The sequence below is a fragment of the Brachyhypopomus gauderio genome, chromosome 8, assembly GCF_052324685.1.
Source record: "Brachyhypopomus gauderio isolate BG-103 chromosome 8, BGAUD_0.2, whole genome shotgun sequence".
Lineage (NCBI taxonomy): Eukaryota > Metazoa > Chordata > Actinopteri > Gymnotiformes > Hypopomidae > Brachyhypopomus > Brachyhypopomus gauderio.
In genome coordinates this window covers 24,906,809-24,922,600 of record NC_135218.1, presented here as the reverse complement: position 1 = coordinate 24,922,600, position 15,792 = coordinate 24,906,809, and the positions used below count along the sequence as shown (strand labels likewise).

Genomic DNA, 15,792 nt, shown 5'->3' with positions numbered 1-15,792 from the left:
CAAGGGCCTATCAGAAAAAAATGAGTAACAGGAGTCAAATCAGTAATATATACCAGATATGTGACAGTGAGACATCGTTCATCGTTCAGTCTGTCCAAGTCCTCAGGCAGGAAAACTGGGTGGTGTAGTACCCCTGACATCTTTGGTACAGCGTGAACCAGCATCAGACACCCGAAGGTGAAGACGCCACCTTTTGCATCCTGCCAACACTGACATTCCTTCACTGTCCTGCCAGCACTGACACTCCTTCAGCGTCCTGCCAGCACTGACACTCCTTCACCGTCCTGCCAGCACTGACACTCCTTCACCGTCCTGCCAGCACTGACACTCCTGCGCTGCCAGCTCTGGTGTCCAGTCGTTCCGGTTTGGTTAAAGTTAAATGACAGCTTGTTGTAAGTCACTCCTAAAACCACATATTAATAAAAGGTTATGCTGTCACTCATCTGAGAGTCTAAGAGTCAGTGCCAACACCCCAGGAGCCTGACACACAAGCAAAGGTCACAAGGGGCTACACACTTAGTGCCTTTTCAGGATTTACCGGGCTGAAAACAAGGGCCTTTGTACTAGACTACAAAATACTTTTGTCTCACATTATCTCAAGAGGGATAGAAGTGACACTGAAATGTTATAAGGGTTTGTTAAGATCACATGCACCACTGGGGGACCATAAAATATTTCCCACAAACCAGGGAACTGCTTCAGGATGATACTATAGACACCACATGTCTAATGGCTGGAGCAACCTGGAGACATCTTCGTGTATTTGCAGTCGGAGTGTTGTTTGCACTTTTATAGTGTTATAGAACTATTGTTAGACTGCTTAACACATGCGCGCGCACCTTGGAGCCACCTCATATCTGTCACACACACACACACACACACACATATATCTCCACTACAATCATTAACAGAGAGCAGGTTAGGTAGGGTCTGGTCTGAAATGCATGTACACACGCACACACACACACACACACACACACACGTCTCATTGTATGCCCGTCTTTGTTAGTAGTACATGTCAGAGGAGGGCTCCACTGCTATGTGGTTGAGCAGCTATTTCTGCATTCTTGAAATACTTCTCTCTCTCTCTCTTTCTCTCACTCTCCCCACTGCATGAGCTCATAAATGCATTATTCCCCACACTTACACCCAGTGTGTGAATCAAAGGGACACACACTATCGGCTTTACGATATGACATACAAACTGAAGGTGAACAAATTGACTCTTATGAAACATTTACCACAGGAGTGGTGAGTCAAGGTTAGTAGTATAATTGGTTCATTCAAATAATGTCTCACTGTCTTTGGCTCACCTGGTTGAACATAATCTCACCAGTCTTTGTCGACAGACTGTCTCTGTGGCAATCACAGTTGTCAGATCCAAGCTGTGTCAATCACTCCACCCATTTCACACAGATACTACTGGTCGGAACACAAGTCTCCATGTGATTGCTTTTTTGAAAAAAGTACATACAAGAATTATGACTATTTGCATTTTGGTTGTGTTTTATTTACATATTTTCTGTTTGTTTTAATGGCAGGTGGAAGAAATATCCAACATGCAGACAATAAATATATTAAATAAATAACTTTCCTTGCCTTACTTCTCAGTTGATTCTTGTGTAGCTTCCTTTCAACTTTCAAATTCACCTTCATTTACACATACTACTTGGGGTGAGACAAATATACATATATGTATCCTGTTACCAGGACGAAGTGACTAGGCTACATGTAGCAGAGAACTGGAGCCCCTCGCAGACCCCCCAGATGGAGCAGCAGACAGGAACCAGCCCCCCTCCCCCAGCCCCCACCTCCGGTGCTGTGGAAGATTGCAGGGTTGCATGAGGAGGGACTTTTCCCCGTTTACCGTGGTGACTGAAGTCTCACCCAAGCAGATTGCAACGAAACTCACCCTTCTTGCAACATAAATTAAGCCATGTTTAGATGTTACATTCCCTATGTATTAGCATTACATTTACGAAATCTGATTTACTCAATAAACTTAATAAACTAAATAATTCTCTCTCTCACACAAACACACACACACACACACACACACATATACGCACACAATTAAACGATTACATTTTGAATGTACAACCCTCATTTTAAGTCTCGGTGTTGCGCGAGACTTAGACGGACATCCATTCATTCATTTTTAACCACACACGGGGGATTAAACCGTCTTGGGGGGTGTTGACGTGAAACCGGCTCTTAGACACGCCCACTCCCAGTGTGGCGTGTCATCATAACCCCGCCCACACCGTGACGACGTGCGCCACTTCAAACATCACACCACTCCGTAAGCCCCGCCCCGCTCTGGACCACATTGAAATTGGTCAGATTTGGCATATGGCAATTTAACGAGACCGCGCTCCTGTACGACAACACCGTCCGCCCGTCTCGTAAACAGAACCGTGACCCAAGAACAGTCCTATCATTTATTTTCGATTAAGACGTTTAGCCCGTTCAGTGCAGTTACGCACGCGCCGCATCCCGTGGGCAGCGCGCGCGCCGGTGAACGCCATCCTTTCATTTAGTCGCATCCAAGTTTGGGAAAGCAAAGAGCGAAGATGCTGTGGACTTTATCTGGGAAACACGTCGGGTCGATTTTGAGCTGTGTGGTGTTCTCTGTCGTCTGTCTGGCTTCAACACGTAAGTGAAACTCATTAAATCCGTGCCTTTAATAATTATATTTAAATGATAAATTATCGATCTGCAATATAGACAGCATAACAAAATCTTTGTGCTCAAAACCTAGAGTCACAAAGCTGCGGCATATACTTATATTAATGCATATTTCAGTTGATTAATGGGGTGGTCAAAGAAAGGTAAGTGAAGCAAAAATTGAATAATAGTTATTTTAGTGAGAAATAGTTGGTGAAGTCTATAGTCATCCTGATGCATGCAGCACGCTTCTAGCTGTATGAGGTGGTGACTCTACAAATGTACACCGTGTCCATCATAAGCAGAAGGAGAAAGCAAACATCTGATAGTGTGATTTGTTTAGCCGGTTTCTGTTTATGGTGGGCTGGGCACCTTGTAGCTGCTAATGTGAGGCTGATCGAATATTGGGGGCGGGGCGGTGGGTTACAGGGGGTGTGGCTTAGGAGGCGCGGTAGAAACTCGGCACGTCGAAATTCTAGAATTTTCTAAAATGTGGAGTATTTCGAGTTTTTCTTGTCAGTTTCACTAACAGCAATAAAACAGCAATAGTTAAACTGCGAGTTCATATTTAAATCAGTCTCCTTGAAGTTACTTTGTCACTTTCCAGTGAAGCTTAACTGCGATTCTCGATGTGATTCATAACAGAATGAATGGGGTGTGGCTTTGAGGCGCTCCACGTGTCACTGGTGACAGCACGTGCGCCACCAGCCAATAACAAAAGAGCTCATTGATGCGCTCCGCCTTATGGAGGCTGCTATGCTAATTGGTGGGCGTGGCAGACTGCAGAACACAAAAGCCGGTTTTACTATCTTGGGTGTGGCCCCGAGCTGGCATGGGGGTCTGACTTTCGTGCTGAAACACGATTGCGGGATTCAATTTGGTCAGATTAAAACGATACTAAAATATGCTACGCATGCTACGACATCCCAGAACACTTTTTAAAAGCCTCATAACACCCCTGCAGTTACAGCGTTTTGTATTTAACGGTTAGTCTAATCTGCGGTTGTGCCGACCCTCACTGTATTTCCTGAATTGTGCAAAGTCATTACTGATGGAAGCGTTATACCATCCAATTTCACCCCCGCCCAACCACACACACACACACTCGCACACTTTTTCTGCCATGCTCTAAGGAATAAGTTCATACACGACACCCCGTTACTGTGAGTCTCACAGCGCAAATCAATCTGCAAATCACACCTTGAATTTAAACACCTTTTGGACCACCACACAGTGCTCCGTACATGTACAAAGGCCAGCCGCTGGTAATAAAACACATTCTCCCCTATTATATTAGTGCCCGCATAGGTGGTTATGGTCGTAGGCCTTTTACACACATGTGGTATATAATTACAAATTAACCATGTGGGAGGATGATGCTCTGTAAGTAAACACAACGCTGACATAAACCCATAAAAGGCAGAAAGGGGAGGCAGATGGTTGCAAGACGGGAGTTTAAGTGGTGGAGCTCCCTGTGTGTTTATGGAAAACTACAAACAAACAAGGGGATAAAAAAACAAGCTTCTTTAATAAGTAGAGGAACAAATACATTCAGGTTCCTGCACGTTATTTCACAATAGGGAGAAGCAATTAATAATCTGATTTGGTTAGTACCGGTTTCTGTATATTATAGTGTGTGCAAAAAAAAAAGGATTGCATAATGTATTTGTAGTAGTGACAGTTTCATGGGCATGCTTTTAGTTTATTAGGGTGCTATATTATGGCAGCTATATGGGCTGTTGTATACTGATCAATGTTGTTTAGCTGTAGTATAGTCTGAACGGAGAGGACTTTGTGCTCTTAAAGAATGCTTGCTGACCTAAATGCTACGAACAGACGTCCCGTAACAGAAGGGCCCCTAAATGTCTCGTACTGCACTTCGTGTGTGCTGTCACTGTGTCGGCTGGCTCATCACGTTTGCACAGCTTCACTGCAGGAAAACAAGAAGGTTTCGGTGAGACCTCAAGTCTCGTCTCACGGCCTTGGGCCGCTATGTGCTTTCACAGCGAACAGCCAAACCCACTGCCGCTGTGAGCAATGACAGTTAAATGTAATCTTTTGGAAGATGTTTAGAGAATGCAGGGTTGGTTAGGGTCTTTGGAAGAAAGTTGATTTATTGCACATTGTGGTGGGGCCAGACGAGTCCCACACTGGTCTATATGTGTCAACCGTGTGTCCCTCCAGTCTCTGATGGTCAGGCGAAATCTTCAACCAGGCAAGGGCTGGGATTGGACGTAATTCCAGTAGAACTTTGAAATTATGGCTCTGGACTATGGAAATGTAGCAGGGGGCTGACGTGGATGATGTAAGAGCGTAGGGGCCACCACTCTGTCTGCGTTTTTTCCAGAGTGTCTCATACGCAGAGGAAGGGAAGTGTAGTTCCTGGTAAACGCAGCAGAGTTTTCCAAGAACAGCTGGTATGGTTTAGGGAGATGAATGCTCACTCTCTCTCTCTCACACACACACACACACACACACACACACACACACACACACACACACACACACACAGCTGCAGCTACCATTGGAGTATTATCTATATGTCCTTCTCTCTCTATTTGGCGAATGTATTTGTTGTTTCACCATACATATCCCAGACAAGGTGTGGAAAGGAAGATGGTGTTAGTACTGGTGGAGAGATGACCTTAAACCGCATGACGGTGTTAGTACTGGTGGAGAGATGACCTTAAACCGCATGACGGTGTTAGTACTGGTGGAGAGATGACCTTAAACCGCATGACGGTGTTAGTACTGGTGGAGAGATGACCTTAAACCGCATGACGGTGTTAGTACTGGTGGAGAGATGACCTTAAACCGCATGACGGTGTTAGTACTGGTGGAGAGATGACCTTAAACCGCATGACGGTGTTAGTACTGGTGGAGAGATGACCTTAAACCGCATGACGGTGTTAGTACTGGTGGAGAGATGACCTTAAACCGCATGACGGTGTTAGTACTGGTGGAGAGATGACCTTAAACCGCATGACGGTGTTAGTACTGGTGGAGAGATGACCTTAAACCGCATGACGGTGTTAGTACTGGTGGAGAGATGACCTTAAACCGCATGACGGTGTTAGTACTGGTGGAGAGATGACCTTAAACCGCATGACGGTGTTAGTACTGGTGGAGAGATGACCTTAAACCGCATGACGGTGTTAGTACTGGTGGAGAGATGACCTTAAACCGCATGACGGTGTTAGTACTGGTGGAGAGATGACCTTAAACCGCATGACGGTGTTAGTACTGGTGGAGAGATGACCTTAAACCGCATGACGGTGTTAGTACTGGTGGAGAGATGACCTTAAACCGCATGACGGTGTTAGTACTGGTGGAGAGATGACCTTAAACCGCATGACGGTGTTAGTACTGGTGGAGAGATGACCTTAAACCGCATGACGGTGTTAGTACTGGTGGAGAGATGACCTTAAACCGCATGACGGTGTTAGTACTGGTGGAGAGATGACCTTAAACCGCATGACGGTGTTAGTACTGGTGGAGAGATGACCTTAAACCGCATGACGGTGTTAGTACTGGTGGAGAGATGACCTTAAACCGCATGACGGTGTTAGTACTGGTGGAGAGATGACCTTAAACCGCATGACGGTGTTAGTACTGGTGGAGAGATGACCTTAAACTACATGGATCTGCAGCACAGTCCTTGGTCTTGTCAGCACAGCAGAGTCATATTACAACATGGATTACAGTAAAGGCTCACGGCGTGCCAGTGACATCACAAGCGTGGTGTCTGTATCTAGGAACTGCACATTTTTGGAAACTTTATTGCTTTAGTTCAGATCGAGTTCACCAAGTTCCCATATTTTATTCCGTTACCGTCTTTCCCCACCTCCCCGTCATCTCTGTAGTATCTCAATTATGCGGAATGTCCACTGCGACCAATGAGCGACTGGTGGTGTGATTACTAGACTCCTCCTCTTGCCATTGTCTTAAAGAGACAGATAAATGTCATTTAGACTAGCAAAAAGAAATGGGGGGGGGGGGGGGGGGGAATGTGTTTGTGACGGCCTTTCTAGAGTCTTGACATTTGCACATGCAGGTATAGCTGTACGTATCATAAAACCAAATTTGGTACTTTCCTTTACCCTCCCTCCCGCTCTCGTCTTTGCGTTGAGTCATTTGTTTATCTGGGTTTCCCCTCTTTTTGAAATTCATCACATCAAGAGCAGTGTGTTTTGTGGGCACACTAGTTTTTTCCAAATGGTACTCCTGTTACACCTGCGCCTAGTTACGTTATTACTGGCATTATATGCCTGGTTACAAACTAGAAAATATAAAAGCACAGCTACAGGCTGTGGTGTGTCTGAACTGTGTCTGTTTGAAACTGCATTTGTGCCTGAACTATATCTGTGTCTGAACTGTACCCAGTCTTATCGGCTAAGATGATCCTATTTCTTCTTCTGGTCATCTTACCGTTTGTCTTTGAGCATGAATCTTTTCACAATGCATTATTGCCCTTCTAGACTCTTATTCACCACACATGATGAACGCAAGTTAATTTTTAGTGCATATTGCATAAGTTAGTGGACGAGTTAGTGGACACGCCCGAGGGGGAACGTGTGTGTGACCTGCTCGGCCCCGTGGTGCAGTGGGTCACCCTCCGCTCTCTCCTGCAGTAGGTGCCTTTTCCTGCAGACAGAACCAGTTCCAGTGTGGGAACGGGAAGTGTGTCACCACCCGCTGGGTCTGTGACGGCATGGACGACTGCGGAGACGGAACCGACGAGCTGCCCGCCACCTGCAGTGAGTCCAACGCACCTCGTCATCGCTCCAAACACCCGTTGTCATCATGATAATGAGCAACATCATTGCCACTGTTGTGCTGATTTAGACTGGGATAACCAAGACTATTTTACCATTGCATTATATCTCAGTGAGGTTTACTTAGTTTACTTTTATTCTGTTAATTCTTCGTAGTTTTGTTAGTCACCTGCACTGAATGCTGACAGGTCGTGCTCCAAGTCTTTCTCTATATTTAACAAGTCGTATATCGGATGGTCTTTTGTCCAGGTGAGAAGAAATGTCTGTCATCGGAGTTCAGCTGTGGTGGGCGAATGAACCAGTGTGTGTCCTCCAGGTGGCGCTGTGACGGAAAGGCCGACTGTGAGAATGGAGCGGACGAGGAAGGCTGTGGTACGATCCCTCATCTAAATATGAGACTGGACCTTTTCGGCATAAATTTGCATGCATTTGCATTTATTTAAGGGTTTTTTTGTGACATAAACTGTAACCTCTGACAACCTCATAATCCGCCACCCTTTGTGTCCATCTCAGTGCCAAAGAACTGCTCAGCGGACGAATTCCGCTGCGGTAACGGTCAGTGCGTGTCATTGACGTTCGTGTGCGACGAGGACGCCGACTGTTCGGACGGCAGCGACGAGGCCGCGTGCGCTGCCCGCACCTGCAAGCCGGGATCGTTCCAGTGCCACGATGGCGTGTGCGTGCCCCGCCTTTGGGCGTGCGACGGAGACGCCGATTGCGCCGACGGCTCCGACGAGTGGCCGCAGAACTGCGAGGGCCGGCAGGCGCCGACCCGCAGGCCCTGCCACGACCAGGAGTTCCACTGCGGCAGCGGGGAGTGCGTCCACGGCATGTGGCGGTGCGACGGAGGTGATGACTGTGCTGACCGCTCCGACGAGGCCAACTGCAGTGAGTCCAGCACTTTCCCCCCGTGGTGCCAGACGCGTGGGCCGGTACAAACGGCGCCTGCCTGTTTCGGAGGAACGCCTCGCCTCATTCTGCTTCGCTATTCTCACACCTGTGTGGCCGTTACAGGTGCGCCCTCCTGCCGCCCGGATGAGTTCCGGTGTGACGACGGCACATGTGTCCCCGGCATCCGGCAGTGTGACGGCGAGTTCGACTGCAGGGACATGAGCGATGAGACCGACTGTGGCGAAAGTGAGCATACGTTGCAAAATACACTCACACACACACACACACACACACACACACACACACACACACACACAGATGAACACAAACACATGCACACACCTACACATGGACTCTCGTGTACAATGCAAAAACCAACAGTTTAAACGCATCCATAGGCAAACAGTCTAATCGTTTATTCAAAACATACTTACCAATGTAAACACACACACACGCATCCACACATGTACTCAGCTTCTTGCATGTACACGTCATGTTTAGTGAAGGCCCCGTTGTCTCTCTGCAGACAGTAAGTGTGAGGGTCCCGAGACCTTTCATTGCCGAAGTGGAGAGTGTATCAGCATGGACAAAGTGTGTGACTCACAGCGTGACTGCCGGGACTGGTCAGACGAGCCCCTCAAAGAATGCAGTGAGTGCTGCTGTCATTAATGTCATCACCATCGGTGCAGCCGTGTTGGGTGATCCATATCAGCTAGGACAGGGGGGACAGGGGGACAGAGAGGGACAGAACCCTACAGGTGAACATGCAAGATACCCAGGGGAAGGGAAGTCTGAACCATAATGACACGGTGTCTCCTTCTGCTGCCCAGATACCAACGAGTGTCTTACAGACAACGGCGGCTGCTCACACATCTGCAGAGACCTGAAGATCGGCTACGAGTGCTCCTGTCCAGATGGCTACCACATGGTGGACAGCAAACGCTGTGCAGGTGAAGGCAAAGTTCTTCCACTGTTCCAGAGTTTGCCCGTGTATGTAATGTAAAAGAAATGGTCGAAATAGGCAGGCGACTGTCATGTGTTTGACATACAGTATAGGACTCTTGATTTGAGGCATCATAGAGACCACATATGTCTAAAGCAGAAATGTATCTACACTGGTCCAGAGAGGTGGATGGCCTCTGTGAAGTTTGTGATTGACGTTCTCTCTCTCCACTGGTCTGCTGCAGACATCGACGAGTGTGCCAACCCCGACACCTGTTCTCAGGTGTGCATAAACCTTCCGGGCAGCTTTAAGTGTGAGTGTGAGGAGGGATACGAGGTGGACCCAATGACCAAAGAGTGCAAGGCTGTCACAGGTACGCCGCAAACCTTCAGCGAGCTGCTCACTCCTCTGCTCAAGCACTGCACAGAATGCTAATCCACTGAACATAAAGTCAGCCCAGGGAAGCCTTGATAATTGCCTCACAAGCTGAAGTGAATTAGAGGAAAGAAACTGTTTTAGCATACTATCCTCTGACCTCTGAATTATATGACGTCCATGGATAATTTTAAGGTAAAATGTGAAAAATGATAATTTTCCCCTCCTGTGTCTTCTAGGCAATGTTCCATACCTGTTCTTCTCTAACCGTCACGAGGTGAGGAAGATGACGCTGGACAAGAGTGAGTACACGTGTCTGATCCCCCAGCTGAAGAACGTGGTGGCGCTTGACATGGACATGTCCAATGGAAAGATCTTCTGGTCTGATCTCTTCCACAAGAAGATCTACAGGTAAGTGAGCTCCAGGCTGAGTTATAACGGGATATGGGTGGTTTAACGTGGTCTGAGCGAAAACACATAGACCTCAGCACCCTTATGGAAATGATAGCTACTTAGTTATACAGATTTTGTTCCTCAACTCTAGTTCCCGACCCTCTGTTTGAAGGTTACAGTGCAGTAGAAGTGAACATCACATCCTTAAAAGCACTTTACATTGTCTTCCTACCCAGTACTCTCTTGGACAAAGCTGAGAACTCCTCACAACACAGCACCGTGATTGACAGCCATATCTCCACCCCTGAGGGCTTGGCTGTTGACTGGATCCATGGCAACATTTACTGGACTGACAGCACATTCGACACCATATCAGTGGCATCAACCGATGGATCCAAACGCAAGACACTCATCACGGAGGGGCTGAAAAAGCCACGTGCTATTGTTGTCGACCCACAGCACAAGTGAGTCGGTGTATATACACAAAAACCTTCATGGTTCAACAGACAATCAGTGGTTCATCATAGCACCATTCTTGCCACTCAGTCTAGCCACATACAATCTGTCTAGCTTTGACATTGTCATCAGAACGTTATTGGGTGAATAGTCCAGACACTTGATCAGTCAGCTAAGTTAAACTTTTGGGTGTTATTGTGTCTAGTTTCATGTACTGGACAGACTGGGGCAGGCCCGCCCAGATCGAGAAGTGCGGTTTGAACGGGGCAGACCGATCCGCGCTGGTCACCAATGACATCTTCTGGCCCAACGGGATCACACTGGGTGAGTGTGCAGTCTGCTCACCCAGGACACAGGAAGACGCTCCGCCCGGCCTACGGGGGGTGGTAACCAGCAGATGCCTCCTTATCCTCTGGACTTGGCTGTGTGATGAGAGCTTGTTCAGAGCGAAATCCAAAACGTCACAGAGTCTATTTGCCAGACATTTGCTGCCAATGACGCAACCACGTTTGTGTGTGTTCAGACATGGTGAATAAGCGACTGTACTGGGTGGACTCCAAACTTCACACTCTGTCCAGCATCGGGGTCAATGGTGAGAGGAGACACACACTTATCATCGACGAGGGGAAGCTTATTCATCCACTCTCACTGACTGTGTTTGAGGTATGTGCATGTATTTGTGTAGAATTGTGTGTGGTTTAAAAACCCGCATGATCTATTTAGCTATAACCTGCAGATCAACTATGTTCCCTAAGGGTTTGAAATATTGGACTTGCTTTCTGTGTTTAACACTTCCCACAGTCTTGTGTGGCAGCCTAAAGATTTTTACACTTTTCATTTCAGTTCAAATGCTGTTTATTCAGTCCAAATGAACCCATATGACTCTGTGCTCAATAAAAGAGTGAAAGAGTTCAGACATACTGTTCACATTGGTCTAGGAATGCTGAATATGAATTCCTCGTTGAAGTTTCCTGACTGAAGTTTTCTGTATTTTTTTTTCTGTATGACTCGTGTTTCACAGGAGAAAGTGTTCTGGACAGACGTATCCAGTAATGCAATCATGAGCGCCAATCGGCTGACAGGAAAAGAGATCATGCGTGTGGTGGAGAACCTGACGGGGCCAGAGGACATTGTGGTGTATCACAACCTCAAGCAGCCCAACGGTAAGCAAATTGTGCCAATTCACTTTCGTTCACATTCATTTACCTTTGCTGACTACATAATAGAATAGTGAATAGTGAATAGAATAGTGTCTGTGGTATTTCGACGTAACCACTGGTTTTCTGCACAGGTAAGAACTGGTGTGTGGAAGGTGACCAGTTGAATGGAGGTTGTGAGTACATGTGTCTCCCAGCCCCGCAAGTGAACGAACACTCCCCCAAATACACCTGCGCGTGCCCGGATCACATGACTCTGGGGCCCGACCTGAGGAAGTGTGTGGCAGGTAGGCGTGGCCTCTCTTGGAGGTGTGGCTTTTATGCAGCATTCCTCAACCTCTCTGTGGTGGTTTCACACTCTGGTTTCTCACTCTCTCACGCCGAGCTGGTTCCTCACTCTCTAACACTGAGCTAGTTTCTCACTCTCTCACGCCGAGCTGGTTCCTCACTCTCTCACACTGAGCTAGTTTCTCACTCTCTCACGCCGAGCTGGTTGCGCACTCACCCACATTCTGCTGGTTTCACACTCTCACACACTCTGCTGGTTTCACACTCTCTCACACTGTTCTGTTATTACATAAACAGTCATTTGCAGTAGCTTCACAAATGAACCATTCTGTTGACATAGAACATCCTGCATCTGCTTGTGACGAGCAGCTGTCCAGATCTGTTTGCCGACATGTCCACAATGACTCAGCTGCATAAAAGTCTAATGTGCCGAATTGCCATTTTGTTTACACAGTGGTACCGGAGACCGGGGTGACCACAGCAGCAGTTCCACCCCGAGTCCCAGCAGGCAGGACTACCGTCAGATCACCTGATACCACCTCCTCCACAGGCAAAGCCTGGATCACACCTAGAGCGGTTGACCCCAAACTTCGGAACAACCTTCCTAAAGACACGAACGCGGTCGAAGCTGAAGGTAACAACTTTTCAAGTATTTGTCGTTCAAACTTTTAAAAATGGTAAATTGTTGCATAGTATTTCATTTGTGTTGCAGAACACTGTTGAATATGCAAACACATATTAGAAAGTGGTGTTTTTAGTACTGGATCAAACCTAGAGTATGTTATGAACTATTTTACAAGTCTAGTCAGTATTATAATGTGTGTTTTCTTCTGTAGGTGCGAGTGATGGTTATGTAGCAGTCGCCAGTCCTGCACCTCACCCTGTAGCGCTGTATGTCGTACTTCCTGTAGGTGCGTTCAAGACGTCTCATCTTACGCCGTCCCCACGGAACGAACTCGTAGCATTTAACTGCTTTTGAACATGACACTCCATCGCACACGCTCATCTACGCGTCCCATGTCTTCTCTCCCCCCTCAGTCGCCGTGTGCCTGACTGTGTTTGGCGCCGTGTTGCTGTGGCGACAGTGGAGGCTGAAGAACACCAACACCATCCACTTCGACAACCCCGTGTACCAGAAAACCACGGAGGACCAAGTGCACATCTGCAGGAGCTCCAGTCCGGACGGCTACATGTCCCCTTCGGTAAGGCCCCGCCCACCCTACAGTGTCTTAACAACCGAGCGTCAACAGGCCGGAACGTCGACGTGCGGTTTCCGCGTGCGAGTTTCCGCTAGTTTTGCTGGTGACGAGTTGAAGGCTGCAGTGTTCATGCTGAGAAAGTGTTTTACACTGAGCAACTGTCTTCTCTGGAGAAGCCAGTAATATCAATGCCTAGCAGCGTTTTAATCTGCAGTCATACCCAACACAGCCAATTAGCATGTGCATGCGGTGATGACCTCAGCACCTCTTCCTCCAATGGGAGTCTCTGTACTGCAGCGATGCTAAAATCATGTTGAGTCACTGCACATTAGATGACATTTTGTTCATCTCTCCCCCCATCATCTGTCCCCTCATCTCTCTCCCTTTCTTATTTTCTCCCAAAGCATCATATGTTCAGTCTGGATGAAGAGGAAGACATTGCATGATGGTTTTCTCAGGAAGATTCAACCCGCACTGTGCGAATGCAAATCTGAAGGACGGAAGATACATGAAGCTGAAAGTTTTACGACCTGTACACGTTATTTTCTCCCACTGCTTACGAACTCAATGTGAAGGCAAAAACTCCGATTATGAAGAAACTGAAGAACGTCAACTATGTAAACCAGATGAGCTGACTCACTCGCCTCACGTTACGCGTTTATATGAATATGTGAATTAATGCTACAGGAAGTTACAACCTTGACTTGGGGGCATGGCTATGACTGCCCATGTGATAGCTATGCAACACAGTGGATGTCTCATTTCTTCTCTGTAGCAGTAACAGCACCATGTTACGACTACAACCAGAGTAATTTAAGTGAGGCCGAGGCCTTATATTTAATTAGAATCTGAGTTGCTCTTTATGTGATCCAGGTAGAATCTGAATTCTCCTTTAGATTATCTAGTCTGAGTCTTTACAAAGAGGGACTTCAGTGACCCTTTCACTCCTGCTTAACAAACACTGCATATGTTGGTAACACTTTTAGTAGAAGCTCAATTCGGACCCCATGACACATTCATAAACCAAATGGAACTGAAGCCACTCCCAAAGGTGTCAACCACTCCAGGATTTCTGAATGTTTGTAATCACTAATGAATGAGTTGTGTGCTATTGCTGTCCAATAGCATCTCAGGGCTTTACTTAAAAGTGTTACCACCTTGCATGACGCATACTGGTTTATGAGTAATATTCGGTAGCGTCTTTCTTTTATGTGAAGGTTTAACAATATGTACATCTGATGTGTGGTACAGTTTTTGCTATTTATTAATATTTTTATTTGCCTTTGGTATCATGTTGAATCACATAGATTTAATAGATTTAATCACTTATGAAAGCAGAGGCAACTCAGGCTCCGGTAACAACCGTTTATCCGACGGTCATCACGGCACCAAAAAAATATCTAATATAAACCCACTATCAGGACTAGACTAATGAACCTTGACTTTCCCAAAGGGACTTTACACAACAGGCGAGAGAAGCACTGACAGATTTGGCATGTTCTGGTGGTGTCGAAGTTTTGCACTCGAAACGCACAATCCATTACCTCTGTTGGGGAGATAGGCAGAAACACAAGCTTTACAATATTTTCTATGAATGTTCAATTGTGTGTTTTGTCATTGTGCATTCGGGTGTCCACGTGCCTGTTTGAGCCTGTCGGTAGCTTCGCTAGCTACGTGGCGTATTTCTTTCTCTTGGCTGCCTTGTGACGAGATGGTGGCGTAATGCCTTAAATGTCTAAGAGGCCTTTACTCTCAGGTCAGGAAGTGTGTGTGTGGCTTCACGGTATGATTTTCCATTCCAGTCATGCCTACTGAGATGGACATTTTGGTCAAGTCTCTCAGCTTGTAAATATCACCTGATAGCTTTATGACTGTAAAACTGTTTTTTATTTTTATTTTGGGAGAGATGTTTAAGAGTGTCATTGGAAGTCATTCATGCTAACAAGATTACTGAATTTCTAGCCTTGGCTCATTGTCTCCAAGTTACTTGACAGCGTCTTGAAGAGTTTAGCTGTGAGGGGAAAAAAAAGCCACTATGAGATTCACTTGTAAGAGTGAACAACCTGATACGAAAGCAGGACGTCTTAAATGTAAAACGTTTTGTATATAATGCCTCTGTAAATAACCTTCTCTGTTGCATGTTGTTTTTATTAAGTTTTTATTAAGTCCAACTTCAGACCTATGTAAATATGAAAATGTGATTTTATTTATTGCAGTTTTGTTCTTGAGTTTTGTTCTTGAGTTTCTGTGCTTTGACACTTGGTAAAAATAATTCAGAGACACTATAATACATGAAGATGAAGATAAGCATAATAGCCCTAGAAATGTTATTTTGCTGACATAAATGAACACTTCTACAGATGAGACAATGTGAAAAACAAATTGTAATATTTGTGCCTTTAGGTAAAGATTGTTATTGTAACTTTTTTTCTATATCTAATTTTACAGAAAGCAACATTTTTGCAATACTTCACATGCAAAGCATAAATTGAGCTTATTCATAGCTTCTGTGAAATAAATGTGTTTAAAGACTAGATTTTACGAGTCTCTGTGTTTAACATTTATGCACAACAAACTTTTTGATCTGCAATGTTAATTTCGTAGTTTTTTTTTTAACTGAGAGGCTATAAAGTGCTTTAATTTCATCA

At 46.0% G+C, this 15,792-nt stretch overlaps 1 protein-coding gene and 1 long non-coding RNA gene across 2 annotated transcripts; one reads left to right on the top strand and one right to left on the bottom strand.

The window, feature by feature from the left end:
- Positions 1–71: 71 nt before the first annotated feature.
- LOC143521103 (uncharacterized) lies at positions 72–1,721 on the bottom strand. The gene is made up of 3 exons (XR_013132647.1): positions 1,605–1,721; positions 1,314–1,452; positions 72–403 (listed from the first exon to the last, which is right to left on the bottom strand). It is a non-coding gene; the product is annotated as an uncharacterized LOC143521103 (long non-coding RNA).
- A 622-nt stretch (positions 1,722–2,343) lies between these two features.
- On the top strand, positions 2,344–15,678 carry ldlrb (low density lipoprotein receptor b). The gene is made up of 18 exons (XM_077015792.1): positions 2,344–2,655; positions 7,299–7,424; positions 7,692–7,814; positions 7,956–8,330; positions 8,457–8,579; positions 8,860–8,982; positions 9,164–9,283; positions 9,521–9,649; positions 9,891–10,062; positions 10,281–10,508; positions 10,706–10,824; positions 11,024–11,163; positions 11,522–11,663; positions 11,792–11,944; positions 12,400–12,579; positions 12,782–12,856; positions 12,984–13,147; positions 13,549–15,678. Exons 1-18 carry the CDS (start codon positions 2,574–2,576, stop codon positions 13,588–13,590), a joined length of 2,616 nt encoding a protein of 871 aa, XP_076871907.1. The 5' UTR covers positions 2,344–2,573; the 3' UTR covers positions 13,591–15,678.
- Positions 15,679–15,792: the final 114 nt, after the last annotated feature.

What these genes read in the sequence shown, in the direction of transcription:
- ldlrb (XM_077015792.1), top strand. Translation starts at nt 2,574, where the DNA reads ATGCTGTGGACTTTATCTGGGAAACACGTCGGGTCGATTTTGAGCTGT. An exon ending in AGCGGACGAGGAAGGCTGTG is followed by an intron (nt 7,815 to 7,955) that starts GTACGATCCCTC and finishes TGTCCATCTCAG; the next exon opens with TGCCAAAGAACTGCTCAGCG. An exon ending in CGAGCCCCTCAAAGAATGCA is followed by an intron (nt 8,983 to 9,163) that starts GTGAGTGCTGCT and finishes TCTGCTGCCCAG; the next exon opens with ATACCAACGAGTGTCTTACA.